The 26,100-nt window shown below is 42.9% G+C and overlaps 1 protein-coding gene across 6 annotated transcripts in view; it reads right to left on the bottom strand.

Moving 5' to 3' along the window:
• AKAP2 (A-kinase anchoring protein 2) overlaps positions 1-24,248 on the bottom strand; it is a 515,799-nt gene extending 491,551 nt beyond the window's left edge. For 3 of the 6 annotated variants that reach the window (XM_027550480.1, XM_027550478.1, XM_027550481.1), the window contains exon 1: positions 24,196-24,214. In XM_027550480.1, coding sequence (XP_027406281.1) covers positions 24,196-24,200 — 5 coding nt within the window. In that variant the 5' untranslated portion in view covers positions 24,201-24,214. Of the gene's footprint in view, positions 1-24,195 lie in introns of all 6 variants that reach the window. The other 3 variants (XM_027550476.1, XM_027550479.1, XM_027550477.1) reach the window with 3 other exon arrangements.
• Between the last annotated feature and the right edge of the window lie 1,852 nt (positions 24,249-26,100).

The raw sequence follows: 26,100 nt of genomic DNA, 5'->3' as shown, positions 1-26,100 counted from the left end.
TGTGAGAGTTGGACTATAAAGAAAGCTGAGCACCGAAGAATTGATGCTTCTGAACTGTGGTGTTGGAGAAGACTCTTGAGAGTCCCTTGGACTGCAAGGAGATCCAACCAGTCCATCCTAAAGGAGATCAGTCCTGGATGTTCATCGGAAGGACTGATGCTGAAGCTGAAACTCCAATACTTTGGCCACCTGATGTGAAGAGCTGACTCATTTGAAAAGACCCTGATGCTGGGAAAGATTGAGGGCAGGAGGAGAAGGGGACGACAGAGGATAAGATTGTTGGATGGCATCACCGACTAGATGGACATGGGTTTGGGTGAACTCCGGGAGTTGGTGATGGACAGGAAGACCTTGCGTGCTGCATTTCATGGGGTCACAAAGAGTCGGACACGACTGAGCGACTGAACTGAACTGAACTGAGTCCTCTGATTGGAATGTGATTCTCCAGTGGGGTGGATGTGAACCTACATCCACCCCACTGAAGAGACAGAACTAAGGCCTTTCAGAGTGATGGTAGTGACTAGAGTCTCAGAACCCATGATTACAGAAGGATACATTAGGCTTCACAAAGGTTATCATGGTATCTGCCTTTCCTTAAGCATTTCGGTCTTCTCTGTATTTATCCTCTCTTGGATTTAGCTATCTTGTATTTATCTAACTTCTTGGCAGCCTGATGAGTTGGACCACTCTGCACTTTTTAGAAGCAAACATTTATCGGCCTTTCATTCAATCCGTAAGTATGGATTAGCATCTGCTTTGGTTCCTTTTGGAGGTTCAGATGGAGAATCTGTTCCATGCCTCTCTCCTGGTTTCTGGTGGCTGCCAGCAATCTTTGGCATTTTCCCTTGGTCCTTGTAGCTTCATAACTCCAAGCTCTGCCTCCTTCTTAAAATGACCTTCTCCCCTATGTCTCTGTGTATCAAATCTCCCTCTGCCTTTCTCCTCTAAGGACATCCAACATTGAATCTGGGAGCCGACCTAAGTTCAGGATGATCTCATCTTGAGATCCTTACCTTAATAACATCTGCAAAGACCCCTTTTCAAAATAAGGTAATGTATACAGGATCTAGAGGTTAGGATATGGCTGTATCTTTTGGGAGGGCTACCATTTAGCCTATCATAAGAAGGAAGTTCAGAAGGCAAGAAATCAGAGGAGAAGGAAGGATATTTCGTCTAGGGTGGAACTTCTCCATTTAGTGCAAAATACACAAGGCTACTTGGTCAGAATTGCCCAGGAACCTGGCAGAGAAACATGTTCTCATGCAGCATAAGGTACTCCAAACAAGTAAAAGATCAGGTGCTAATTGCCACTGACAGCAGCAGAAACTGTTTTATTTAAACGATCTTGAGGGTTCTCTTGATTTAATAATGTAACAGTTCTTTTGCTCTGCTGTGACATTTTTTGACATCGATAATAGGAACATCAAAAAGAAATGCAGTATGTGAGAAGTGTTTTAGACCAACTTCAGAAAGTGTGAATAAATACATATTCATTCAAAAAAAAGATCAAGCAAGCTAAAAACCCACACATGGGTCAACCTTGAGTGGGGCAAAGGCATTGGCCTGGGTCTTATCCAAGGTCCACTCTTCGGAATTAAATGGCCTTGGGCAGATCTTTTTTTGTCTCTCTGGGTCTCAAAATCTCCTTTTATAAAGTAAGGCAACTGCCCTAGGGCACTTTCAAGTCCCATCTACACGAATATTTCATTATTCTATACACTCAAAAGCCACAGATGTACTTAGACAATTATATGAAAAGCGTATCTTTGGTAAAAGATGTAACTGTTTCATTATCTAGTGAACCATGTACAAAGCAATATTTTTCCTAGAGCAAGCAAAGCAACCTGATCCAGAAACATCAGAACAGCACATATTCCGAGAAATGGTTCCATTTATACCATTCGGGTCACTAGCACATTGGTCATTAGAGTTTACAAATTACATTTTGAGCTACATTAAACTGCCAGACTTCACTATAAATCAAGGCGCTTCTCATTAAAACACACAGAGGCCTGGCATGGATGAAGGCTCCCTAATGGTCTTGACTAGTCTAAGAGAATAAAGTTGTATCAAATCACTATGTGTTATCAATCCTGTTAAATTTTTCATTTGGGAAAATTACCCTGAACCACTACAATGATGCTTTACCAGAGTGAGAGCAAAGCATGCTTCAGATTAGCATTGTTAGCTTGGTCACATATGGCCCTTAGATGCCTCTGTTCCCATTAGAAATTCGGAGTCACCTGAATTCTTTGAACAAGACTTCAACTGGGGATGAGGAAAGCAGTGTTCATTAAACTTAATCTTAAAAACTCAAGAATCATTACGGTGTTCAGTGAAAGTGAAATTCACTCAGTCGTGTTCGACTCTTTGCGACCCCATGGACTATACAGTCCATGGAATTCTCCAGGCAAGAATACTGGAGTGGGTAGCCTTTCCCTTCTCCAGGGGACCTTCCCAACCCAGGGATCGAACCCAGGTCTCTCACATTGCAGGCAGACTCTTTACCAGCTGAGCCACAAGGTATTCAGATCAGATCAGATAAGTCGCTCAGTCGTGTCCGACTCTTTGCGACCCCATGACTTGCAGCACGCCAGGCCTCCCTGTCCATCACCAACTCCCGCAGTTCACTCAAACTCATGTCCATCGAGTCAGTGATGCCATCCAGCTATCTCATCCTCTGTTGTCCCCTTCTCTTCCTGCCCCCAATCCCTCCCAGCATCAGAGTCTTTTCCAATGAGTTAACTCTTCGCATGAGGTGGCCAAAGTACTGGAGTTTCAGCTTTAGCATCATTCCTTCCAAAGAAATCCCAGGGCTGATCTCCTTTAGAATGGACTGGTTGGATCTCCTTGCAGTCCAAGAGACTCTCAAGAGTCTTCAGTGGCCCCCAAATCACGATCCATCTGCTATACAGTGACTAGAAGGAAGCATACCATTGAGTACATGTACTGTTTTGAGGACAGCAATGGTGTTTTTGAACTATGCATGTAAGAAGTCTAAAATACTTGGCTCTGAAATTCAAACCTCAACCTTTTCAGCCTTTTCGTCTTCCCTCTTCCTTCTCAGGCTTTTGTTCCTTTCAAAAATCCACCATTTCCAGAAAAAAAACCTCTATCTGCCCCAGTGCTTTTTGTCATGCTTTAGTCTGTCTTGTCCAACCTGTCTCACGATTAGGTCTATATGTATCTTCCCCCCCTACTGGATCATAAGCCTGCTGCGGGCAGGAATCATTATCTGTTTCATCTCTATATTCCCCAGTGGGCCACTGCTCCTGGTGTAATGCCCACCATGGCTTATTACACATAAGCGCTAATGATATTTGAATTGCATTGCTGAATGTGGGTAATGCATACTCACAAGCTTATTGTATTAAATGACAATTATATCCTTGACAGGCAATAAATAACAAATGGCATCTATTAGAATTCTGCTACACATTAGTGAGGACTCTCTCTTTCTTATCTGATAGGATATTACAAAGCTAAGCAGATGATATTTTGAAGACATTCTGACTTATTCCAGACATTATATCATATGGATATTTTAATTTGAATTGACTGGGCTCCTGTATCATAGGGAAGTCTGCGTGTCCTCAAAGAGTCCATGGGAGGAAGAAAAGACAGTAAATGCATGAAAGCAAAGCAATGCTTTTGTTAGTTTCTTCAAACCAACAGATATTTACTGGAGACAACATATGAAAAAGGCTGTGCTAACCACCAAACTAAATCACATTTGTTGTTAATTGTTTGAAATGTACTTAATATTCATGTAACTGTACATTGAAAAGGTAAGCTTTCTATTTTTCCCATACTTATCTTTTATTTTGCTTTCATTACCGACCAAATCTAGGGTCCCTCACCTGGGACAGAATTCATGAACTTGCATAGGGGGAAAAAATGACATATTTATTTTCACTAATTTCTAACTGAAATGTTGTATTTCTTCTAGTTATGAATGCAAGTCAACCACAGTAGGATAAGGATGAGAATTGCCTCTGGCTTTGTCACTAATAGAAATCACAGATATTTTCACTGTTGCAAATATATAGAAATAACCAATATACTCATTACTTAACTGTAGTTATTTCATCTGCTGTTAGGCTTGGCATTTAATGCATGAATAAAAAGTACATGATTTACTATACCATATTTTAAAAAATATTTTATGGCTATATTTCAGTGTAAATGTTTCTAAATTTTGTAATCCTACACATTCTATAGGATTTTTTAAGGAATCCATAAGCTTCATCAGACTGCCAGAAAAATCTGTGGTACCAGAAAAAAAAAAAAAAGGTTTAAGGACCTTGATCCATGCCCTGATAGCACTTATTCTTAGCACACAACTGAGATCTTTCTCTGCTGCTACTGCTGCTATGTCGCTTTAGTCGTGTCCGGCTCTGTGCGACCCCATAGACGGCAGCCCACCAGGCTTCCCGTCCCTGGGATTCTCCAGGCAAGAACACTGGAGTGGGTTGCCATTTCCTTCTCCAATGCATGAAAGTGAAAAGAGAAAGTGAAATCACTCAGTTGTGTCCGACTCTAGCGACCCCATGGATTGCAGCCTACCAGGCTCCTCCGTCCATGGGATTTTCTAGGCAAAAGTACTGGAGTGGGGTGCCATTGTCTTCTCCATCCTTCTCTAGGGTAACTTCCAAAGGCAGGTCTGAGCTTTGGGCATAGTTGCACATGGACTGTGCTCCTGCTGGGGACCAGTGGTGGGAGCACATGTGAGAGCACGGTCTGTGCCTGCCCCCTCTCCCAACCCTGCCCGTGTGTGACTGTCCCGCTCTGCTCACCCAGGAGAGAAAGTGGGCCTGGGAGCGTGCAAGTGTCCCTCTGCAAGGGAGTCCAGGCCTGTCTATGTGTGACTTGGCTTCAATAACAGAGAATGGAGTTTCAACATAAGCTGCACCATTTGAATCAAAACCAGACCACACACATGGCAGGAAGAAGCAGCTCAGCAGACCCAGGTGTAGCCAGAACCACCTGGGAATCTCAGTGGACTGTAAGGTAAACGTGAGTCATGGATTAAAATTGGTTAGTTCCCAGAAATAAATGTCAGTAAAATATAAAATAACATCAGCACATAAGAACTTAAAACATTCTTTCTTCTTGCCTGAATCTAGAGAGAGGATTACTACTCTGTTTTACAGATGAACAATTCAGAATGAACAGGGGGACTTTACCAAGTCACACAGACAGCAAATGAAGCAGCCTGCCCGACATAATTAGAGGAGGGACTTCCACCTCCAGCAACAATATTTCTCTTCTTGCCTAAAAGTAATGAAACACTCTTATCATCAACCAGAGGGGTTTATTAACCTTGGGAGGGGGTGCATTTTTAAAACGTGGGTCCAACTGTAACGGAGACCACTTACCTCTGGGTTCACACGTCCATAAGCCAGATGACCATTGAGCTTTAGAATTCTACACTTTGGGGTTGCTCTGGCTCTTCCAGCAGAGCATGAAAAAGTCAAGTATAATTAGTCTAAACTCTATTAAAGTGGCTTCTGAAGCCTGGAAGCCTTTCCAAACATCACAGAGGATAAGTCAAGAGTTGCCAAAGACAAAACTCAGTGGCAGGTTACATGGGTCCCTTTCCAAGAGCGAGGTGGTAGTTTACTTCCACTGATGAAGGGCAAGGTCAGCAACCACGAAATAGCAGAGAACAAGGGCATCTGGCTGGTGAAGGAACCAGCTCTTCACATGACTTCTTGTTCCACACACTGACTGTTCCCATTCTCATACCACTGGTCTCTTAGTGTGTGTTTGCTCTTGTCACTTCTGAAACAGCTTCCCTCCAACCTGCTACATCTTCAGGATGAAAGCATTTTCATTTAAAATAGTGCTGTCAACAGGACGCCCTCCACAGCCACGGCTTGGCAATGTGCAACCTGGAACTCTCCCAGGAAGAAGCCTCCATAGAAAGCTGATGGAGTTCCAAACACCAGGAGGCCTTGCCTATAACACAGACACAGTACCAGGAGGGTTTGGGGGTGTCTGGAGGTTTCTAAAATGATGCCCCAGAGGTGAGGGGACTTTTGTGATCAGATTGACCAGGGTCGATCGAAACCCTAGACAGGAATCTGCCTTTGCCATATTGCCTTTATCAGACTTCTCACCTCAAAAAACTTTACACATTGAATCTTATACTTAGATAAAAGATTTTAAAGCAAACATGTTATTACTTGCTGAAAAAAAATATATTGATTCCCGGCCACCTCTGAATTAGCATCCGTTAAACTCATCAAGCCCAACCATCAGCACTATAATTAAATTTAGGTTTACTTTTAACTGGTGGGGAGGGGGGAAGGCTACTATAACATTTGGGCCAACAGTGATTTCCTCTTCCCAGAACTTTAATTTCCTCTGTCTTTACCTTGTCTCTGCTGGACACTAGGAAGGCCCCAAGATTATCTCTGCTAGGCAAGTATGTGCCCTGAGAAATGGCATCTGTTTGAAAATCATAATGATTGTAAATGAAACCCACCATTATCAGCTCCCAGTACCAAGTGCGTTGCTTCTCTTAGATTGAGTGTAAAGCACAGTCAACAATGAGAAAGGGAACTGAAACAGAGATCCTTTCTTCATCCGTTCTAAAATGAAATGCAGATCATGTTTATTTCAGGGGTTTTAAAAGATGTGAAAATTAAGGGTGAAACCCTGAACAAAGATTGTGTAAGGAACTTTTGCAGGGTAAGTAACAGGACCTAGGAAAGTAGTTGGAACCTTTTAAGTATTTAGTACCCATTAATTCCCCCCACTGATATTTCATTCTATAAAAGGCAATGCATGCAGTGGTTTTGTCATCCACTTTCAGCAAGGGGCACTGCAAGGAAATTCTTGTGAATTTACTGTGGGAACGTGGAGAGAAATTTCTCTCAAGTCGTGGGCCTAAGAAAAACCGTTTTCCCCTTAATAACTAGTTTATTTCTTTCCTTTAGACATTTGAACCTTGCCGCCAGTTGCTTCTCCTCTTTGTTCTAGCCACTGGCAAGACTAGCGTCAAACGTGCAGCCCACCTCTGCAACAGTGAATGGAATGATGTGACATGCATTTGCCATGTCCTAATCTTGCTCAGCCTTAATCTATATTCTCAGACCTAATTTTCCTTTTGTCTTGATTCTATCACCCATTTCTTTTTATTCAATTCTATTATTAAAATAAATATCTATTAAATCACCTCAAAGCCTGTTTAGAATGAAACGGCTTTTACTAGGTTGGTCTGTTAATCTTATTAATGTTAATGGTTGTCTGCGGCAGTTAGGGGGTTTGAGGTAGAAGAGACCTCTCTCTTAATAAGATCGCAGCACTATTTCAATAGCCAAGACATGGAAGCAACCTAAATGTCCATCAACAGAGGAATGGATAAAGAAGATGTGGTACACCTATACAATGGGATATCACTCAGCCATGAAAAGGAATGAAACTGGCTCATGTGCAGAAACATGGAGGAACCTAGAGACCATCATGCAGAGTAAGTCAGAAAGAGAAAAACAAGTATCGTATATAACGCATATACGTGGCATCTAGAAAAATGGGATAGATGGACTTACTCACAAAGCAGAAATAGAGACACAGACGTGGAGCACAAATGCATGGACACCAAAGGGGGAAGGGAGGGTGGGATGGACGGGGATACTGGGATTGACATATACATGCTGCTATGTATAAAACAGTAACTAATGAGAACAGAACAGCAGAAACTGATACAACATTGTAAAGCAACTAGTGTCCAATAAAAATAAAATGAAGGACAAAGCCAACATTACTCTTAGTCTAGCAAGAATTCTTTGGCCAAGTCAGACCTTACGTTAAAGCCATCTATGATCCCTACAGTACCATAATTTGACTTAAGAACTAAGGGATCAAAAAAAATCTCTTATTTGCCTCCTGTGAACCACAGAGTAAGTGATTTGCCAATAAATTTACCTGTTCCTGTCTAGGTCCACCCCTAGAAATCATTCTCTCTTCAATATTGATCTCACTTGCTTATTTCTCTTGAGAATATAAATGTATTCAAGTCTTCCTCATGAACAAAAGAATTCTCCTTCTAGCTGAGGCTTCCCTAGTGGCTCAGATAGTAAAGAGTCCACCTGCAATGCAGAAGACCCAGATTTGTTCCCTGGGTTGGAAAGATCCCTGCAGAAGGGAATGGCTATCCACTCCAGTATTCTGGCCTGGAGAGTTCCATGGACAGAGGAGCCTGGCAGGCTACAGTCCATGGCATCGCACGGAGTCGGACATGACTGAGCTACTAACACACACATACACACACAACCTTCTAGCTACTGTCTGTTAGCTTTACTTTAAATTTCTAGAAAGACTTATGTGACCCTTACTTTGCCCCTCTCATTCATTCAACCCATGGGAATCTCATTTCTACCCCCATCATTCCTTTGAAATTTCTTTGCCAAAAATAATCAGTGTATAACGAGTACCCAATTCCAGCAATCAAGTCTCAGCACTCATCTTACTTAATCTTACTTAATACGTTCAGTTTACATACTTATGACTTGTATAATATGAAACATTTGACATTGTGAACTATTTCCTCTTTCTTGAAGCACTTTACTTCCTTGGACTCTGAAATACCACTTTTTGCATGACAATTTCCCTTCACTGCTCTGCGTCTCCTGTGTGTGTTCCTTTTGGTTTGTCTGAACTTAAAATGTTGGTGCCCCGTGGGGGTTTATCCGGGGCCCTTTGCTCGTCTTTCATCCATATCCTTGACTTCAGCTACTACATGTTTTCCAGGCCCATATCACTTCTGACTTAAAGTCCAATCACATGGCCAAGTTTATTCCAGTTATTCCCTTGCATCTATTTGAAAAGTCTTGATGATTATAATTAAATCTAGAAGTGCCTCACATCTTAATGATCTTAGTAAAACACCACAGGAGCCTCAAACTCAGCAAGTACAAAACTGCACTCATCATCTGTCACTAAGTCTACTCTGGTCTCCTCTACTCCCTATTTTAATGAAGCTACCCACATTCAGCCAACTATCGCTTCTTTGTCTTGCAGTACTTTTCTCATTAGCTACACTCCAAGATTACAGTGGACAAGCAATAATTCTGTTTTCTTCCCTGTTTTCTTGGCACAGCAGTCATTTAATACATGCCTTAAAATGAAAAAAAGTTGCCTGATTTTCTGGCTGTACAGTCAATTGAGCAGAGAGTGAGGGAAGGGGAGAACTCTCTCGACCTTGTTCTTGGAATGTGAGGCTACTCCCTTTTCCAGAGGCAAGGCATGGGTAGGGCACTGAATTCTGTCCTCTTCCCAATTCTGTTGGCTTCATAATTAGTGGAAATTCCTTCCAGAGGGTGACCAAAGGTCATTTGTCTCAATCTGGGGTGCTGAAATTTTCTTTTTATCTTTTTAGTATCTTCTGGATACTTTAGTAAGACATTTTGCAGAACAGATTGCCTTAGGAGGTGCTAAGCAGATACCACTTAACATGGGAGTCCCCCATCATCATTTCAAAAACGTCTACGGGCACAGTGAGAGTGAAGACTATGTAACAGTCAGCTGAGACAGGCCCACAGAAGACCCAGATACTGGAATTAGAAGATAAGGAGTTTAAAATAACTATGTAAATAAGTCAGAGGATCTACAGGAAAATGTGGATATAACTGATGAAAGATGAGAAAATTCACAGAGATATGGAGATTAGCAAAGCACCAAGAAGAAATCCTGGGACTAAACAACAAAATACTTAAAAAATTCATTGGATGTGACTAACAGCAAATTGGACAATGCAGGGGAAAAAAATGAATGTGAAAATGGATCAAGAGAAATTATCAAAATAGAAGCATGACACAAGGAAAAAGCTTTAGAAAACCATCGCCTCAGTGACTTGTGGGACAATACCAAGCACTCTAAAATATGAATATTGGGGTCCCAAAAGAAAAGGATAAAGAATGAGTGGTTAAAGTATATATGCTGAAAGTCCAAAACCCTATAGAAGAAACATCAAGAAAACTACATTTAGGTACATCACTGTCAACATGAAAAAGATCCCTATGACAAAAACAGAAAAATTTGAACAAAATAATAATGTAGCATTGGATAATAATAACCTAATTAAAATATAAAATAAATAACCATGAGCCTGTGCTGATATCTAAATGATTGAATAAGCAAATAAATGGTGTGGAAACAATAAATCTCCCTACAGAAGAATTTCAAGTAAATTATCCAGTTACCCTCCCTCAAGGAGGTGGGGCACACCCTGGAAAAGGTGGGAAAGTAACTTTACCAAGAAGAAACTTGGCAAACACTACCTCAGCCACATGACCAAGAGTAACATCATCAACGTGATGAGTCACATCGATTGTTCATACACCTGAGATGATGTGATGAGACTGGCACTTCCCCTCTGTGGTCCTCCTCCAAAAAGCCATAGCCCCACCCTAACCATGAGAAAAACATGGGACAAACCCAAATGGAGGACAACTCTATAAAATACCTGACCAGTACTCCTTGAAACTGTCATAGTAATAAAAAAAACAGAAAAAGTCTGAGAAACTGTCACAGACTGGAGGAGGGTAGAGAAAGAAAATAACATCCTGAATTTGATAAAGGGAACCTATGAAATACCATCTATGAATCATTTAATGGTGGAAGAGACTCCAAATGTAAATCTATTCATAAGCTTAATACCTAAGTGTAGGTGAGTTTTCTTCATCAACTGCAAGCCCAAACTTCCACCCCAATATAGGCAAACTGCAGGCAATGACACTACCTCTGATCTCCAGTTTATGCTAATCCACCCTACAGATCTTTTATTCTGTGAATCAAAAGCAGTGACAACCTGAGCTAGGCCCCTAGCTATCTTGATAGCTACATGGTACCTGCATCTTAGTACCACTTAGAATGCCAGGGTCTAGGGATACAGCTTTAGATGTTATAGGAGACTGTTGTATGCTTTGGAAATGGATCAGAGCTCCATTAGGTTCCAGGGTGACATCACCAAGATGATGACATGGGAGACCTAAGCCTCTGTCTCCCAACAAAGATCAGCAATTAGACAACTATCCATGAACAAAAATAGCTCTGGGTGAGCTCAAGGGTCTACTTAAGAAACTTCAATAACACAGTGAAAGAAAAATAACCAAACAAAAGGGAAGACAATTCATTTTGTCTGCATTGACTTATTCCCCAGGCTGGCATAGCTCAGTGTCAAGGGAACTTCCCAGGTAGACAGAGTCCCCCTCACTGGGAAAGAGAGAGCAGGATTAAACCAACAGCTTCCCACCATTTCAGGGCACTACATGAAGGACCCATTTGGTTTTCATCCCATCCAGAGACCAGCAAAGCTGAGATGCACAGAGACAGAGAGAAACAAGAAAGAAAATCAGAGGTTATCAATATCAGCCAGGCAGTGGGAGTGACCAGTTTCCAGGGGCCTCCTCTGCAGACCACCCAAGCAGCTTTCCTTACTGAAAAAACCAACAGGCACCAAGGATCCTCTGTAGATTTCACCCTGTGTTTCTGCATCACAAAGTCCCTCCCCACTTCCTCTCCCATCCTTTCTCCCTAACCTCCCTACCCCCGCCAGAGCCCAGGAGGAACACAGGCAGCCAGTCCTACTGAGGCATGCCAGATGCCAGCCTATACCCCCAAGGATGACCAGTCCCCTGAAGCAGGCAAATTTAGACAGTGGGAGACAAGGGCCAAAGCTTTTCCATCAGCCTCAGGATTTTGGCCTTAGGAATCCTTTTATCATTCCCAAGGTAATGCATGGGGGAAATGGGAAAGTATCAAAATAAGACACAGATACACATTTTAGAAGGAGGCCTTTAAAAAAGAGTTTTACACACACACACACACACACACACTCCTTCCAAATCTCTGTTTCTGCAGGGCATGACACTCCTACTCTTCTTGCACTGATGCCATATGTACATCACCATAATATAATATAATGCTTCTAATTTCGAGACCTGGAGTGACTCTAACAGGAAGGCACGTGGTATAGCTGACACAGGCTGGTGGAAGACAAATCGAGAGCCGTTAAGAAATGCGTTTAATTCACGCAAATGTAATTAGGTTTGGAGAGCCATCATTTTATTAAGTAATCAAGAATCCATAACTAAACTTTATTCTGTACAGTTTAATTCTCGAACATGTATTGTTCTTAGACTATTTAACTCCCATAACAAGGAAGGAATTTGGGGGATAATTATCATCTCACATAAAAAGCCAACATAATAACATGTTTAAATTATTCTTTATAAAATCAGTCACTCTTCCCTGACTTTCAACAGTAAGGATCCCTAAATTTGTCGATCTTGTCCAAAAAATATAATACCACAAGCTTCTTGCCCTGAACATTTCGTATTCCTATTAACATGACTAATATTTATAGAATCATAACTTGACGTTTACACCAAGATTTTACCGATTTGCAAAACTTAGAGGTAAGTAGATTCACTAGTTATTTTTTAAACATCAAGGAACTGGCCAAAGAAATTTTTTTTAGATTTTAAATTATTTATGACCCCCACACTTTTTAAATTCATATTTTTAAAAATAGATAAAATTCATGTTTACCCCTTGAACACTTTTTTTCCAAACCCCCATCCTGCCCTAACTTTCTAGAAAATAAAGGCTTTATAGACATGGAACTGCCAAGTTATGCCAACTAAAATGAAGAGCCTAGTTTCTGCTCTGTAGACTGCTGAACTCCAGTTCATGGCAGCAATCCTCTACCAGGAGGGTTGTTGGTGGGGAGGACGTGTAAAAGAACGAGATGCTCACTTCTTGCATTATATAGAGCCCTACGCTGTGTCTTTGTGTTGTGGGCATTGCCACTCAAAGTATTGTCTCCAGAGCAGCAGCATCATTATCATCTCCTAGGAAGCTTATTGGGAATGTAGACTTTCCAATCCCACCCCAGATCCACAGAATCAGGAACTGCCCTTTAACATCATTCCCAGGGGATTCACTGAACCTTACAGTGTGAGTCTCTGAGGAAATAAACCTTTATTGTTGGTGTCATCAGCTTTAAATGCTGGACACCTCTGTCTTGGAAAATAAGGTAAGGAAAGCACTGGAAAGTTGGAGAACTTTTGTTTCTAAACCAACTTCTTTAGTTCTTCCCTGGAAGACTCAGCTATAGTGTAGCAAATCTTAATGCTCTTCAAAAGTGAGAGGCTTTGGACATGATTTCAACGAAGACAGCTGAAACAAGTAAAGTATCCAAAAAGGTTTAGCAGTACCCAGCAAATACATCTTCATGTGGTTTTGTCTGTTTGTTCTGTTTTGTTTCCTTTCTGTTCTTTGTTTTGCTTTCCTTCCTTACTGAACCCTCTTCGCACTATTATCTGAAAAAATGGAGTTTCTGATTCCTCCAGGGGGCAGACGTTTACCACTGCACTGCAGTGGTCGTGGAGGGGGCCTCAGCCATAGGCTTGTTAGTGAGAACAAATGCTTTATATTTGAAGACTATCAATTATTCAATCTAGCTTTAATACTGCAATTAGCTTGGCTAATTTTTTTTGGAAAATGACTTAAGCAGTTGTAAGATGACTAGTTCAGATATTAAAAAAGCTTTTGTTTTAATGCTAACTTAATTTGAGGGGCTAAGAATCAGGCTTGGATTTTGGCCCCATGTAGGATCTCTGACGGAGAAGGCACTGGCACCCCACTCCAGTACTCTTGCCTGGAAAATCCCATGGATGGAGGAGCCTGGTGGGCTACAGTCCATGGGGTTGCTAACAGTCAAAGACGACTGAGTGACTTCACCTTCACTTTTCACTTTCATGCATTGGAGAAGGAAATGGCAACCCACTCCAGAGTTCTTGCGTGGAAAATCCCAGGGAAAGGGGAGCCTGGTGGGATGCTGCCTATGGGGTTGCACAGAGTCGGACACGACTGAAGCAACTTAGCAGCAGCAGCAGCAGCAGCAGCAGGATCTCTGAATGCTTAAGATTCATTTAGATTCCTGTCCCCTTGTTATGTGCTTCAGACAATATTTCTTCAAATTTTCCCCCGGTACAACACTTAGCACACTTTATTAAAATTACGTAGCCAGTTATACTTGTTCCTCACTGATTGTAGCCTCCGTGAAGGCAGGAACTATGTCATATTCATATTTGTATCACAGGGACCTAGAACAATACTTAGCACGAAGTAGATATTTAATAATTATGAGTTGAACAAATGAATAAATGAACATAACTGACAGAGAATTAGTGGTACTCAAAGCAAAATGATAAGCAGTCTAAAAAACTTACTTTCTAAGTATGAAATACTTATATAACTAGATGGAGTATAATATCTTTAATTTAGAGCCCATTCATTCAGAACTTGTAAAATATATCAAATGCAGATAATACCACTCTAATGGCAGAAAGTGAAGAGGAACTAAAGGGCGTCTTGACGAGGGTGAAAGAGGAAAGTGAGAAAGCTGGCTAAAAACAACATTCAAAAACCTAAGATCATGGCATCAGGTCCCATCACTTCAGGGCAAACAGATGGGGAAATAGTGAAAACAGTGACAGATTTTATTTTCTTGGGCTCCAAAATCACTGTAGACAGTGACTGAAGCCATGAAATTAAAAGACACTTGCTCCTTGGAAGGAAAGCTATGACAAACATAGGCAGCATGTTAAAAAAAAAGACATTAGTTTGTCAACAAAGGTCTGTATAGTCAAGGCTATGGTTTTTCCAGTGGTCATGTATGGATGTGAGAGCTGGGCAATAAAAAAGGCTGAACCCCAAAGAACTGATGCTTTCAAGCTGTGGTGCTGGAGAAGACTCTTGAGAGTCCCTTGGACAGCAAGGAGATCAAACCAGTCGATCCTAACGGAAATCAACCCTGAAAATTCATTGAAAGGACTGATGCTAAAGCTGAAGCTCCAATACTTTGGCCACTGACGCAAAGAGTTGACTCATTGGAAAAGATGCTGACGCTGGGAAAGATTGAGGGCAGGAGGCGATAGTGAAGGACAGGGAAGCCTGGCGTGCTGCAGTCCATGGGGTCGCAAAGAATCTGAAACAACTCAGCAACTGAACAACATTCAGAACTTGTAAGATATACCTTCTGATTAGATCTATTTTATGCTCTTGAGATGGCTGTCTGTGAAGAATAAGAGCAAACAAGATGGGACAGATTTTATTGATTTGGCAGCAGTTTAGGAAGCATTCACTTACACACTATTGATTAGTTAAATTATCACTTATGTTTAAACAGTAGTGAAATACAATGACGTTCTGTGCACAAAAACAGAATTTTGACTAGTAAGGTTCCCTCCTTTAATGAGAAGAAAATTTCACTTCTTTAAATAGGATAAAATTCTAATTCAACCTCTCCATAACTGGGATTAGTCTTCCTCAGAGGAGTCAAATTAGGGGAATTTTTATTATAGGTAATAAGAAAAATGACATTTTTCGATGTGAAGCAAACACACACTTTGGTACCTTGTGGAACCGAAGCTTCTCCTTAGTAAGTTCATGGTAAACTCATAACAACTGTCAACACTCATGTCATATTTTGGAGCCTTGCACGCCAATGACCAGAATGTGTGTACAAACAAAAACTGTCAAGGTCTGTCCCGGAAATGTGAAGTACGTTTTTGTAAGACTTTAAATACTTTTATCCTTTGAGAGTTAGAATCCTAGCTGAAAATAGATGGCACACTCAAACTGGATAACCGAAGTGAGCTTAATAAAGGGACTGCTTTACAGAGACATGGTCAGAGTGAAGAAAAACTAACAGGGATGGTGAAGCACCAAAGGCTAAGAAAGTAGGGAAGCCGGAGAGGGGACTTGGCGGGGGTGGGGTGGAGAGGGGTGTCAGAACTGGAAGAGAACTAGAGCTACAGATGTGGGACAGGCTGCATGCAGCGGCTGTGGCCTTCAGGAAAAAAAAGCAGCTACTGCCAACCCACTTCCTTACAAGAAAGGAGATGATGCAATAAATGCTTTGACCTCAGTCTCCTTCTACCCTGCTCATGTCTCCCCTTGATCCAACCCAACAGGAAACCAAAGGGCAGGAGAGCCTGACTGATGCAGACCACAGAGGCCAGCCTCCTAGGGCACAAATCAGTGTGGGAAGAGGAGACAGCAGGTTTGATGGGCAAGATGAAGAATATCCACCAAGTATACCCTTTCCACGGAGAGGCGATGGCACCCCACACCAGTACTCTTGCCTGGAAAATCCCACGGACAGAGGAGCCTGGTAGGCTGCAGTCCATGGGGTCGCTAAGAGTTGGACACGACTGAGCGACTTCACTTTCACTTTTCATTTCATGCATTGGAGAAGGAAATGGCAACCCACTCCAGTGTTCTTGCCTGGAAATCCCAGGGGCGGCAGAGCCTGGTGGGCTTCAGTCTTTGGGGTTGCACAGAGTCGGACATGACTGAAGCGACTTAGCAGCAGCAGCATACCCTTTCCAAAGCTCTTCCACTGCAAAGTATCTATAATATCATTCACGAACTTACTGTGACATAGACATTCCTAAGAATTCATTGGAAAAAGATATGTATGATTTTCTAATAACAATGACATTTGGTAGTTCCCAATATTATTTTCATAGGAACACAAGATTCATTGATTCATTCAAAGATATGGTAAAGGCAAGTTTTCTATCTGCAGGAAACCTGCTGAAAGGAACTAAAAGAATGAAAAATCATAAATAAAAATTGATCTACTATGAAGCTAGCAAAGAGCTAGGATTCTCAAGTCGCAGATTATAAGAATTATCTGCCAAAGAGAGACAATTTTTTAAAGTTTTTTTATTTTGTATTGGCATATAGCAGATTAACAGTGTTGTAATAGCTTCAGGTGAACAACAAAGGGACTCAGGCAAACATATACATGTATACGTTCTCTCCCAAATCTCTCTTCCATCCAGGCCACCACATAAGTGGTAGAATTGAGTGGAGTTCCATATGCTATACAACAGGTTTTTGTTGGTTACCCATTTTAAGTATAGCAATGTGTCCCTAACTATCCCTTCCCGCTGGCAACTATAAGTGCATTTTCTAAGTCTATGAGTTTCAAAAAGAGGATAATTTTTATTAAATCAACGGACAACCCTAAAAGGTGATCTCTACCTCTGTACATCTCAGAAGGTTTTCAAATTTCTTTTGTAACTAAGGAGACAGTCCAGAGAGGCCCAGTGTTGGAATGGTGGGGTGTGATGTGGAGGTCATGGGGACATGGGGAACATCTGTGTGGAGGGGCTGGTTCCACACCGGAGTAGTGCAGGAAGTGACACTGAGCCCTCTATCTTCATTATCTATGAAAGCCTGAAAACTTAAAAACTAAACACAGAGAACTAGTCTGGAGGCAAGAGATGTAAGAAAGAAAATAACAATTACCTTTGAAGATGACTTGCCCCCTCCCCTTTGGGATGCTAAACAGAGTCAATTACGCAATGATAAATAAGCACCAAGCAGCTGTCTGTCTCCCCACCCCAACCCACACACACACACACACACACACACACACACACACAAGTAAGCTGAGATGTGCGACCTGTGTGAGTGATGTGTTCACTCACTGCAAGGTATTTTTAGACCAGAAAACATTGCAGAGTTGTAAGAAATGTTTATGAGGCAAAACATCTCATCAAAAGTCACTGTGTCCCCCAAACACTGCCCTTATCCTTGTCACTTATTCTTGGACAAACAGCCGTTTTGGCTAGAATTACCTGCATTTGGAAATGAGTAATAAATAAAAATTTATCAACGTGCATAGATTCTATATACTTAACTATTATTTAACAAAAAGAAAAAAGAAAGGAAAGATTTACAAACAAAAGGCAGGTACATATATTTCAGAAAATGATACAAGAAATGGATGAAATTTTCAGATAAACTCTTCTCCACATATTCAAAGAAATTAAGTAAAGTATAAATGCTTTAAAAAAAAAATAAGTGCAAAATGGACTGGCAGAGCCAGAAAATGAACAGAACAACAAAACCATTAAAGAAGTGAAAGCTACATTAAAATGAGTAAGGACTAAACAAATACTGCTAAAAAACAGTTACCTAGGGGATAGATTTTAAAATGTCACAAGAACTCATGGGAAAGTCAAGGGTAAAAAATGAAAGCAATTCAGAACAGTTATGATGGCAAGGAGTGAGTAATAGATGCACCTGCAGCAGATAACAGAATAAAATTTTTAATTGAAGGCTAGGAAGAAAATCCCTTTACAAAAAATAAAGGAAAATATGGATCTTCAGCAGAGAAGGCAATGGCACCCCACTCTAGTACTCTTGCCTGGGAAATCCCATGGATGGAGAAGCCTGGTAGGCTACAGTCCATGGGGTCGCTAAGAGTCGGACACGACTGAGCGACTTCACTTTCACTTTTCACTTGCATGCATTGGAGAAGGAAATGGCAACCCACTCCTGTGTTCTTGCCTAAAGAATCCCAGGTGAAGTAAGCCAGAAAGAAAAACACCAATACAGTATACTAATGCATATATATGGAATTTAGAAAGATGGTAACAATAACCCTGTGTACGAGACAGCAAAAGAGACACCGATGTATAGATCAGTCTTATGGACTCTGTGGGAGAGGGAGAGGGTGGGGAGATTTGGGAGAATAGCATTGAAACATGTATAATATCATGTATGAAATGAGTCGCCAGTCCAGGTTCGATGCACGGTACTGGATGCTTGGGGCTGGTGCACTGGGACGACCCAGAGGGAGGGTAGGGGAGGGAGGAGGGAGGAGGGTTCAGGATGGGGAACACGGGTATACCTGTGGCGGATTCATTTCGATATTTGGCAAAACTAATACAATATTGTAAAGTTTAAAAATAAAATAAAATTAAAAAAAAAAAAAAAAGACTCCCAGGGATGGGGGAGCCTGGTGGGCTGCTGTCTATGGGGTCGCACAGAGTCAGACACGACTGATGCGACTTAGCAGCAGCAGCAGCAGCAACAGCATGGATCTTCAGATCAAAGGAATATACCATTTTCCAAGAAAAACTGACATGGTAACTTATAGTGAGAAATATCACAAAAAAAGTTGCTAAACTTTGATGTTTAAAAATATTTCTGTCAGCACCAAGACAAAAAATATGAAATTGCCAGAGGAATTAACCAGGCTAGCCTCCGACTTCACCAGAACAACAGTCAAGGCCAGAACACAATGGAAAAATCTTATAGAATTATGGGGGGTGTGGGGAGGAATGTGATTGTATAATTTTATGCATTCAATTTGTTTGTGCATAAAAGCCACAGAAAGACTTTCAGGATATAACACCCTTGGGCCCTCCTAGAAAACAAAACCTTCCAACTGAACACTTAATCAACACAAAATGCTCAGGAAAGAGGATGCCATTGGTGAAAGGGCTGATGGTGATCTGCACTCCGTTTAGATCCAAGGTGAAAACGAAGCCCACACAGCAGGGTTCTGCCTCAGGACCTTTGCAACTGTGCTCCTTCTACAATGGGTCAACCTCTCACTTTATTCAAGTCTCTATTCAAACTCACCAACTCATAAATATGTTTCCTTACTACTCTGTCAAAAGTAACCCTCCCTTAGGGGGTGGGAAGGAACGGATTGGGAGTTTGGGATTAGCAGATGCAAGCTATTATAGATAGAATGGATAAACAACAGGGTCCTACTGTATAGCACAGGGAACAAGATTCAATATCCTGTGATAAATCATAATGGGAAAGAATATAAAAAAGAAGATATATACATATAACTGAGTCATTTTGCTATACAGCAGAAATTAATTCAACAGTGTAAATCAACTATACTTCAATTAAAAGAAAAAAAGTAACCTGCTCTAATCAGCCTCCACTCTCCTACTGGGTTTTACTTTTATTCTGAACATTTATCACTTTCTGACATTAACATTTATATACATGTCCTCCACGATTAAATAGAAGCTCCGTGAGGAGATGATCTGGCTCAGCTTTGTTCACTGTTGTAATCTCAGCACTTAGAACAGAGACTCGTACATAAAGAAAACTCAATTAAATGAACTGTGAGAATTATATTCACAGTTCAAAACTGCAAATGTTCAAAACTTTGAAAAGGTAAAACTCACAATATAACTGCAACAAATGGTAAATAACAAGTGATGGTCTCTCATTTCCTCAGCTGTCAGAGTAAAGAACCTATCAAGTCTAAACTGGACACACTCTAGCAATTTAAAGAGTTCCCATGCTCTGTTCTCTTTGCCTTTCGGCTCCCAGACTGTTCTAGGGAAGTGTCTGACACAACCTTTAGGTGTGGAATCAAATTAGTATCTACAGTTCATGCCCACAAACACCCCGATCTTCCAGTTGACCAAACAAGGAGGGCAGCCAATTACAATCACCTAGGACCCTCTCGGCTTGTGATAGAGATTTTTTTCCCTCATTTTAACTAAGATGCTCTTGTTTTATTAAAACCAATCATTCTCATGAATAAATGATTTTGCTTTTATTTTAACTCAGTGTCATTTTAAATAGTGACCTTGGCTTACTCAAAACGATCAGCTATGGGCACATAACAGTCTAGCTTTTAAAACTGATAATCTCTTCTCCAGTTGCAGACATTTAAAGCATTCTCATACTTGGCTATGACACATTCATTTGGTAAACTTTTTATTTTATATTGGAGTAGAACTGATTAACAATGTTGTGATAGTTTCAGGTGGACAGCAAAAGGAACTCAGCCATACATATACATGTATCCATTCTCCCCCAGACTCCCCTCTCATCCAGGATGCCACACAACACAGAGTAGAGCTCCCTGTGCTGTACAGTAGGTCCTTGTTGGTCACCTTCAGAAGGAGAGGTGCCGAAAGTTCTTTGGTGGCTCCACACACTTAGCCATCTCTGAACCATCATCCCCTCACTGCAGAACTCCAGCCACAGGACCCTTCCTCCAGTTCTTCCAACTTGCTGAGGTCTCTCCTGTCTCAGGGCCTTAGCACATGCTGTTTTCTCAGCCCAGAGTGCTTCTTCCATCTACTCTTTAACCAGCCAATTCCTACATTAGATTCTCCTTTAGATGTCACATTACATTTCAGTTCTTCAGTGGGGCTTTGCTAACCCCCTCAGTTCAGTTCAGTCGCTCAGTCGTGTCCGACTCTTTGCGACCCCATGAATCGCAGCACGCCAGGCCTCCCTGTCTATCACCAACTCCTGGAGTTCACTCAGACTCACGTCCATTGAGTCAGTGATGCCATCCAGCCATCTCATCCTCTGTCATCCCCTTCTCCTCCTGCCCCCAATCCCAACCCCCTAACCTATATCCTCATCATTTTCTCTGTGTTTTTTCCTCCATGGCATTTATTGCACTTTACCAGTCAATTCTAAAGGAAATCAACCCTAAATATTCATTGGAAGGACTGATGCTGAAGTTCCAATACTTTGGCCCCCTGATGCGAAGAGCTGACTCATTAGAAAAGACCCTGATGCTGGGAAAGACTGAAGGCAGGAGGACAGCAGATTGAAAGATTGAAGGGGACAGCAGAGGATGAGATGGTTGGATGGCACCACCGACTCAGTGGATATGAGTTTAAGCAAGTTCCAGGAGTTGGTGATGGACAGGGAAGCCTGGTGTGCTACAGTCCATGGGGTCGCAAAGAATCAGACCCCAGTGACTGAACAACAACATAGATTCATTTGTGTTTACTGGTTTAACATCTATCCCTTCATTAGACAATGAACTCCAGGCAATAAGAATCATGACTGCTTCACTGATCAGTGCTAACCTCCACAAATACTTGTTGGTTAAATGAAAAAATAAAAGAAAGACATGAATTTCATTCCCTCTTTTATTATTTTTTTTCCATAAACCTGAGTTGGATACAGTAAGAAAGGAGAATTGAGTCCTTATCTCACCCACATTTAAGGCAAGCTGTCCTATCTAGGATGAGTTTTGGAGCTGGTTTAGATTGAGGGGAAGGACAGGAAGTGGCAGGTGGGAAATTTCAAGGTAGGACAAAAAAAAGGTGGTATTCTGAAAGGGGAAGTAAAGAGTTATAAAGCAAATCATAAGATTGACGCAAAGGGAGCGAGGCAAAGAACAGATAAACAGTTGGAAATGCGAGAGGTTAACTGGGAGATAAGGAGGGCTTTGGAACGTCACAGGGGAAGGCGAAAGCCAGGGCCAGGCCCATGGGGAGAAGAAGGCTGGATGAGGCCCCAGTTGGGATCCCATGGAGGGAGCAGAAGGGTATAATGAGAAAACTCTTCATTTTCAAGGAGTTCCAGGTGGGAGACAGGCACACCTGGAACTAAGCTTAGTGGGGGATGGAGAGGAAATAGAGGGAAGGTCTGAGGAGGTAAATGGACAAATCCTATACAGTTACTAAACTCTCACGCTCTAAGCCTGGCAGATGTGTTATATACATTAGAGTGTTAATGTGAAATCATAAAGATGAAAATTACTCCGCTAGCAAATAACTAGACCTACATTCAATCTCTTAAAACAGAATCTCTGGGTCAGAAAACAGCCATGATGATGGCAAGGTGACCAGTTTCTGCTCTGTATCCCCAAGCCTGCTGTGTCTTCTGGTTGTCTGCATCTACAGTGGTATCTTAAAACTGTGCTACTCTCAGTTGCCCTTGGGACAGTGTGTTTCTTTAGCAATTGTCTGAAAAACAAAGCTAGGTGCCAACCTGAGACTCCATCAGATGTCAGTGGAAAATGCTGGAGACCACAGTAGTAATAATAATATTGGTAATCGATGCTATTGAGTTTAGTTTGTGCTAGGTTCTGTTCTAAAAAACTTGGTATACACCAACGGGCTTAATCTTCACAAAAATCACATAAAAGTGTTGTTATTATCACCATTTGTTTCCAGAAATGAGGCCCAGAGAGACTAATGTCATGGCAGCAAAGTGTAAAAGGACTCAAACCCTGCAAACTGACTCCGGAGCCTTGATCATTAGCTGCTTAAATCTGCATATACCTTACAATTGACAGAGCCCTTTAGCAGAGAAAGAAACATCTGATCCTCTCAATACTTCAAAATGAGAAAGGAACATCTTTACCTCCATTGTATAAATAGGGAAACTGAGGCTCAGAGACATCAAATTACTAGTGTAGGAAATCACCAGCACAAGGACCAGCCAATGCAGAGGCTGAAATCTACAACTCCTCATTGCTAAAATGCCACACCATCGCTCACTTCTGCGTTAGCAGCCTTGTTGGTGAGGATTAAATTGCATCTGCACAATCAGATATGAAAGGACGGAGGGAACATACTAGCTGCATCTGGGGTTTATTGGGTTTGGCATGAAAGCCCTAGTACCTGAAAACAGGACATTATCTCCGGGCTGAAATATGATTTCATACAGCGTCAGTGTCAGGGAGTATCCGTGGGAACAAACCGGGAGGAGAAGCTGACCAAGTGAGCCGGTATCTAATAGCTGGCTCCCAAAATGACTCTTTCTTGGCGCCTGGCGCCTGTCAGAGTGGCTCTGCTGCGGCAGCAGCCTGGAAGAGTGACTAAAAAGCAACGCAGGGAGGCCAAGAGAGAGGAGAGAGGAATCCCAGTCCGCACCTCCACCCAAGACCTTCATTGTGTCTTTGCTGGTTAACGCCCCTCTTGCCTTCGTGCCCTCTTCCCCATGCCTCCCATGCGGTGCCCACGGTGCCAAACGTTGTAATTTAACCCTCGGCTGCTGGTCCTACTGTTCTGTCTCCTTTCTCAATTACTCCAGGAACAAATCAATTATTTGGGGGTCCTCATGGTTTCCAGTAGCCGGGGCACTGCAGCCCTGGCTCATATTCCCCACTAACTCATCATGCTTCCATTACACGCTTCATATCAAGCTACATTTGCTTCTGATCCGCAGTGACCCCCCCCCCCCCCACACACACACTCTTTTTTTTTTTTTTTCTGACTGCAGTCCAATAATGCTGACAAGGTTAGGAATCGGAAGTAATGGCTATTGCGGCCAACTCCCTGAGTGGCGGAAGCTTGGGGCAGGGACGGGAAAGCCTAGAACGTGCCTCCCTCTTCAGCAACATCGTCCCCTCCCGAGGCCCTGCTGGCTAAGGGGCAGCGGCCAAAACCACGCATCTCAGGTCTGGCACCCCTTGGCTCCTGCCTCCCCGGCTGCTGCTATAGAAACGCCAGGCGTACACACGGGGCTGAAATTAAACACCCATCCTGGACCGGGACCCAAGCCGGGATCAGCCGGCTGCCTCGGTCGCCATAGCAACATGCGGAGGGGGAAGGCAGCTAAAGGCGCGCGCGGCGCGGGGATACTCACTCCATCGCGGGGCTCTGGGCTGCTGCGGGGTTTTCCGGCGCTGCTCGCCTCTGCTGGAGCCGGGCGCTCTGGTCGCGCCGCGCGCGCGAGGTGGAGCCGGGAGCGTCCCCCCTCCCCACCCGCAATCCCTCCTCCCCTTGAGGGTTGAAAGTGAACGCTCAGGCTCTCTCAGCTCCCAGCCTGCGAATAAAACGGGAAGCAATTGGATAATGTTGTTCGCTGGGCGCTAGACAAGCCACTCCACTTAAGTGTTTGGGGAGGGAGCGCGCCGGCAGCTGCGCGCCGGGCGGTGTGGCCACCAGCGCGCAGGGCCCGGGCGCCCGAGGCGCCAGGTGCGCCAGCGGCTCCCCTGGGACGGGCGGCGCTGCCCCGAGACGCCGGGAACCGGTGGGAGCCTGGAGATGTGCGGCTGTGGCGGGTGGCACAGCCCAGAGGGTGCAGGGAAACGATTGAGTCATTGGCAAGGTTGCAGCTCTTGTGGCTTGGAAGTTGCAAGAGAACGAAGCGCCTGGCCTCCGCAACTAGCAAGTACTGCCCACAACAGACTGGGCACAGGTTCGAAAACGCCATTGTGCCAGCTCAGCGGCCATCCAGTTTGGGTTTCCCAAGGAAAACTCCAGTTGCGCTGTGGCGCGTTAATGCGGTGTTCCATCACACTGGCGACCCCACGCCCTTCTTACCACTCCACGTTCCGCGTATTCCCGCCTGCCAGAAAGATATTGCCCAGAGTTACCTTCCCTAGTTGGTCCTTTGAAAACAACAGATAGACTGAACATTGTTTCCCAAATTACCATGGCCCCACCCCAGAGTCAATCCTCCCCGGGAATATATTCCCTTCCTACAATCCTTCTGAGAATCCTCTACTCCTAATGGCTTCCCAAGTGGGAACCTGGCTCCCATCCAGGGGTCTTGCACCTGCTGCAGTCAAGAGTGGATGAGACAAGCTTCAAGCTTCAAGCTTTCATTGCATCTTACTCCCGGATCCCTCTGCGAGCAGGTGTCCGCTAGGTGCTGGGGATGCAGCCCTCAGCTTAGCCATCTCAGTCCTTGTCTTGGTGAAGCTCAGACTAATGTAGAAGGACAAAGTACAGAGAAAGAAACATAAATAAATAAACAAACATCATCATAGGCTGAAGATATTGCTATAAAAATTAAGCAGTAAAATGCTGTGATGAGTGTCTTAAAATTAATTTATGGGGCTTTTCTGGTGGCTCAGTGGTAAAAAATCTACCTGCCAATGCAGAAGACCTGGGTTTGATCCCTGGTCTGGAAAGATTCCACATGCTGCGGAGCTACAAAGCCCCAGAGCCACAACTATTAAGCTTGTGCTCTGGAGCCCCGGAACCGGAACCGCAATTACTGAGCCCACCTGCTGTAACTAGCGAAGCCTGCAGTGCCCTAGAACCGGTGCTCTGCAATGAGAAGCCACTGCAATGAGAAGGCCACACACAGCCCCCACTTGCCACAACTAGAGAAAAGCCCACACAGCAATGAAGACACAGCACAGCCAAAAAATAATTATAAAAAATAAGAAAATTAATTTATGATGATACACGGCTCTTGAATTTTCTAAAAAGCATTGAACTGTACATTCTAGATGAATTTTATGGTATATAAACTATATCTTATTATGGCAGTTTTAAAAAAATATTCTGATGGAGACTCAAAGGGAAGTACCCCCCCCACAACCCACCCTTTAAAGGACTGGCCTGAGAAGGGGAAGGTTGGGAAATGCAAACCACAGCGGGAAGGGCATTCTAAGCAGCCACCAACTTGTTTGGTGGCTCTAGACTAGACAGGGAAGAGCTCTACACACTCAAGAGACTGAAAAGAAACCAGCATAAAGTGTTCTGCGTAGATTCACTCCCTTCCTTTCCCTCTGGAAAGTGAGCCCCACAGTCAAAC

Source organism: Bos indicus x Bos taurus, chromosome 8 (genome assembly GCF_003369695.1).
Source record: "Bos indicus x Bos taurus breed Angus x Brahman F1 hybrid chromosome 8, Bos_hybrid_MaternalHap_v2.0, whole genome shotgun sequence".
Lineage (NCBI taxonomy): Eukaryota > Metazoa > Chordata > Mammalia > Artiodactyla > Bovidae > Bos > Bos indicus x Bos taurus.
The sequence above is the reverse complement of the archived record's forward strand: the minus strand, read 5'-3'. Positions and strand labels throughout refer to the sequence as shown.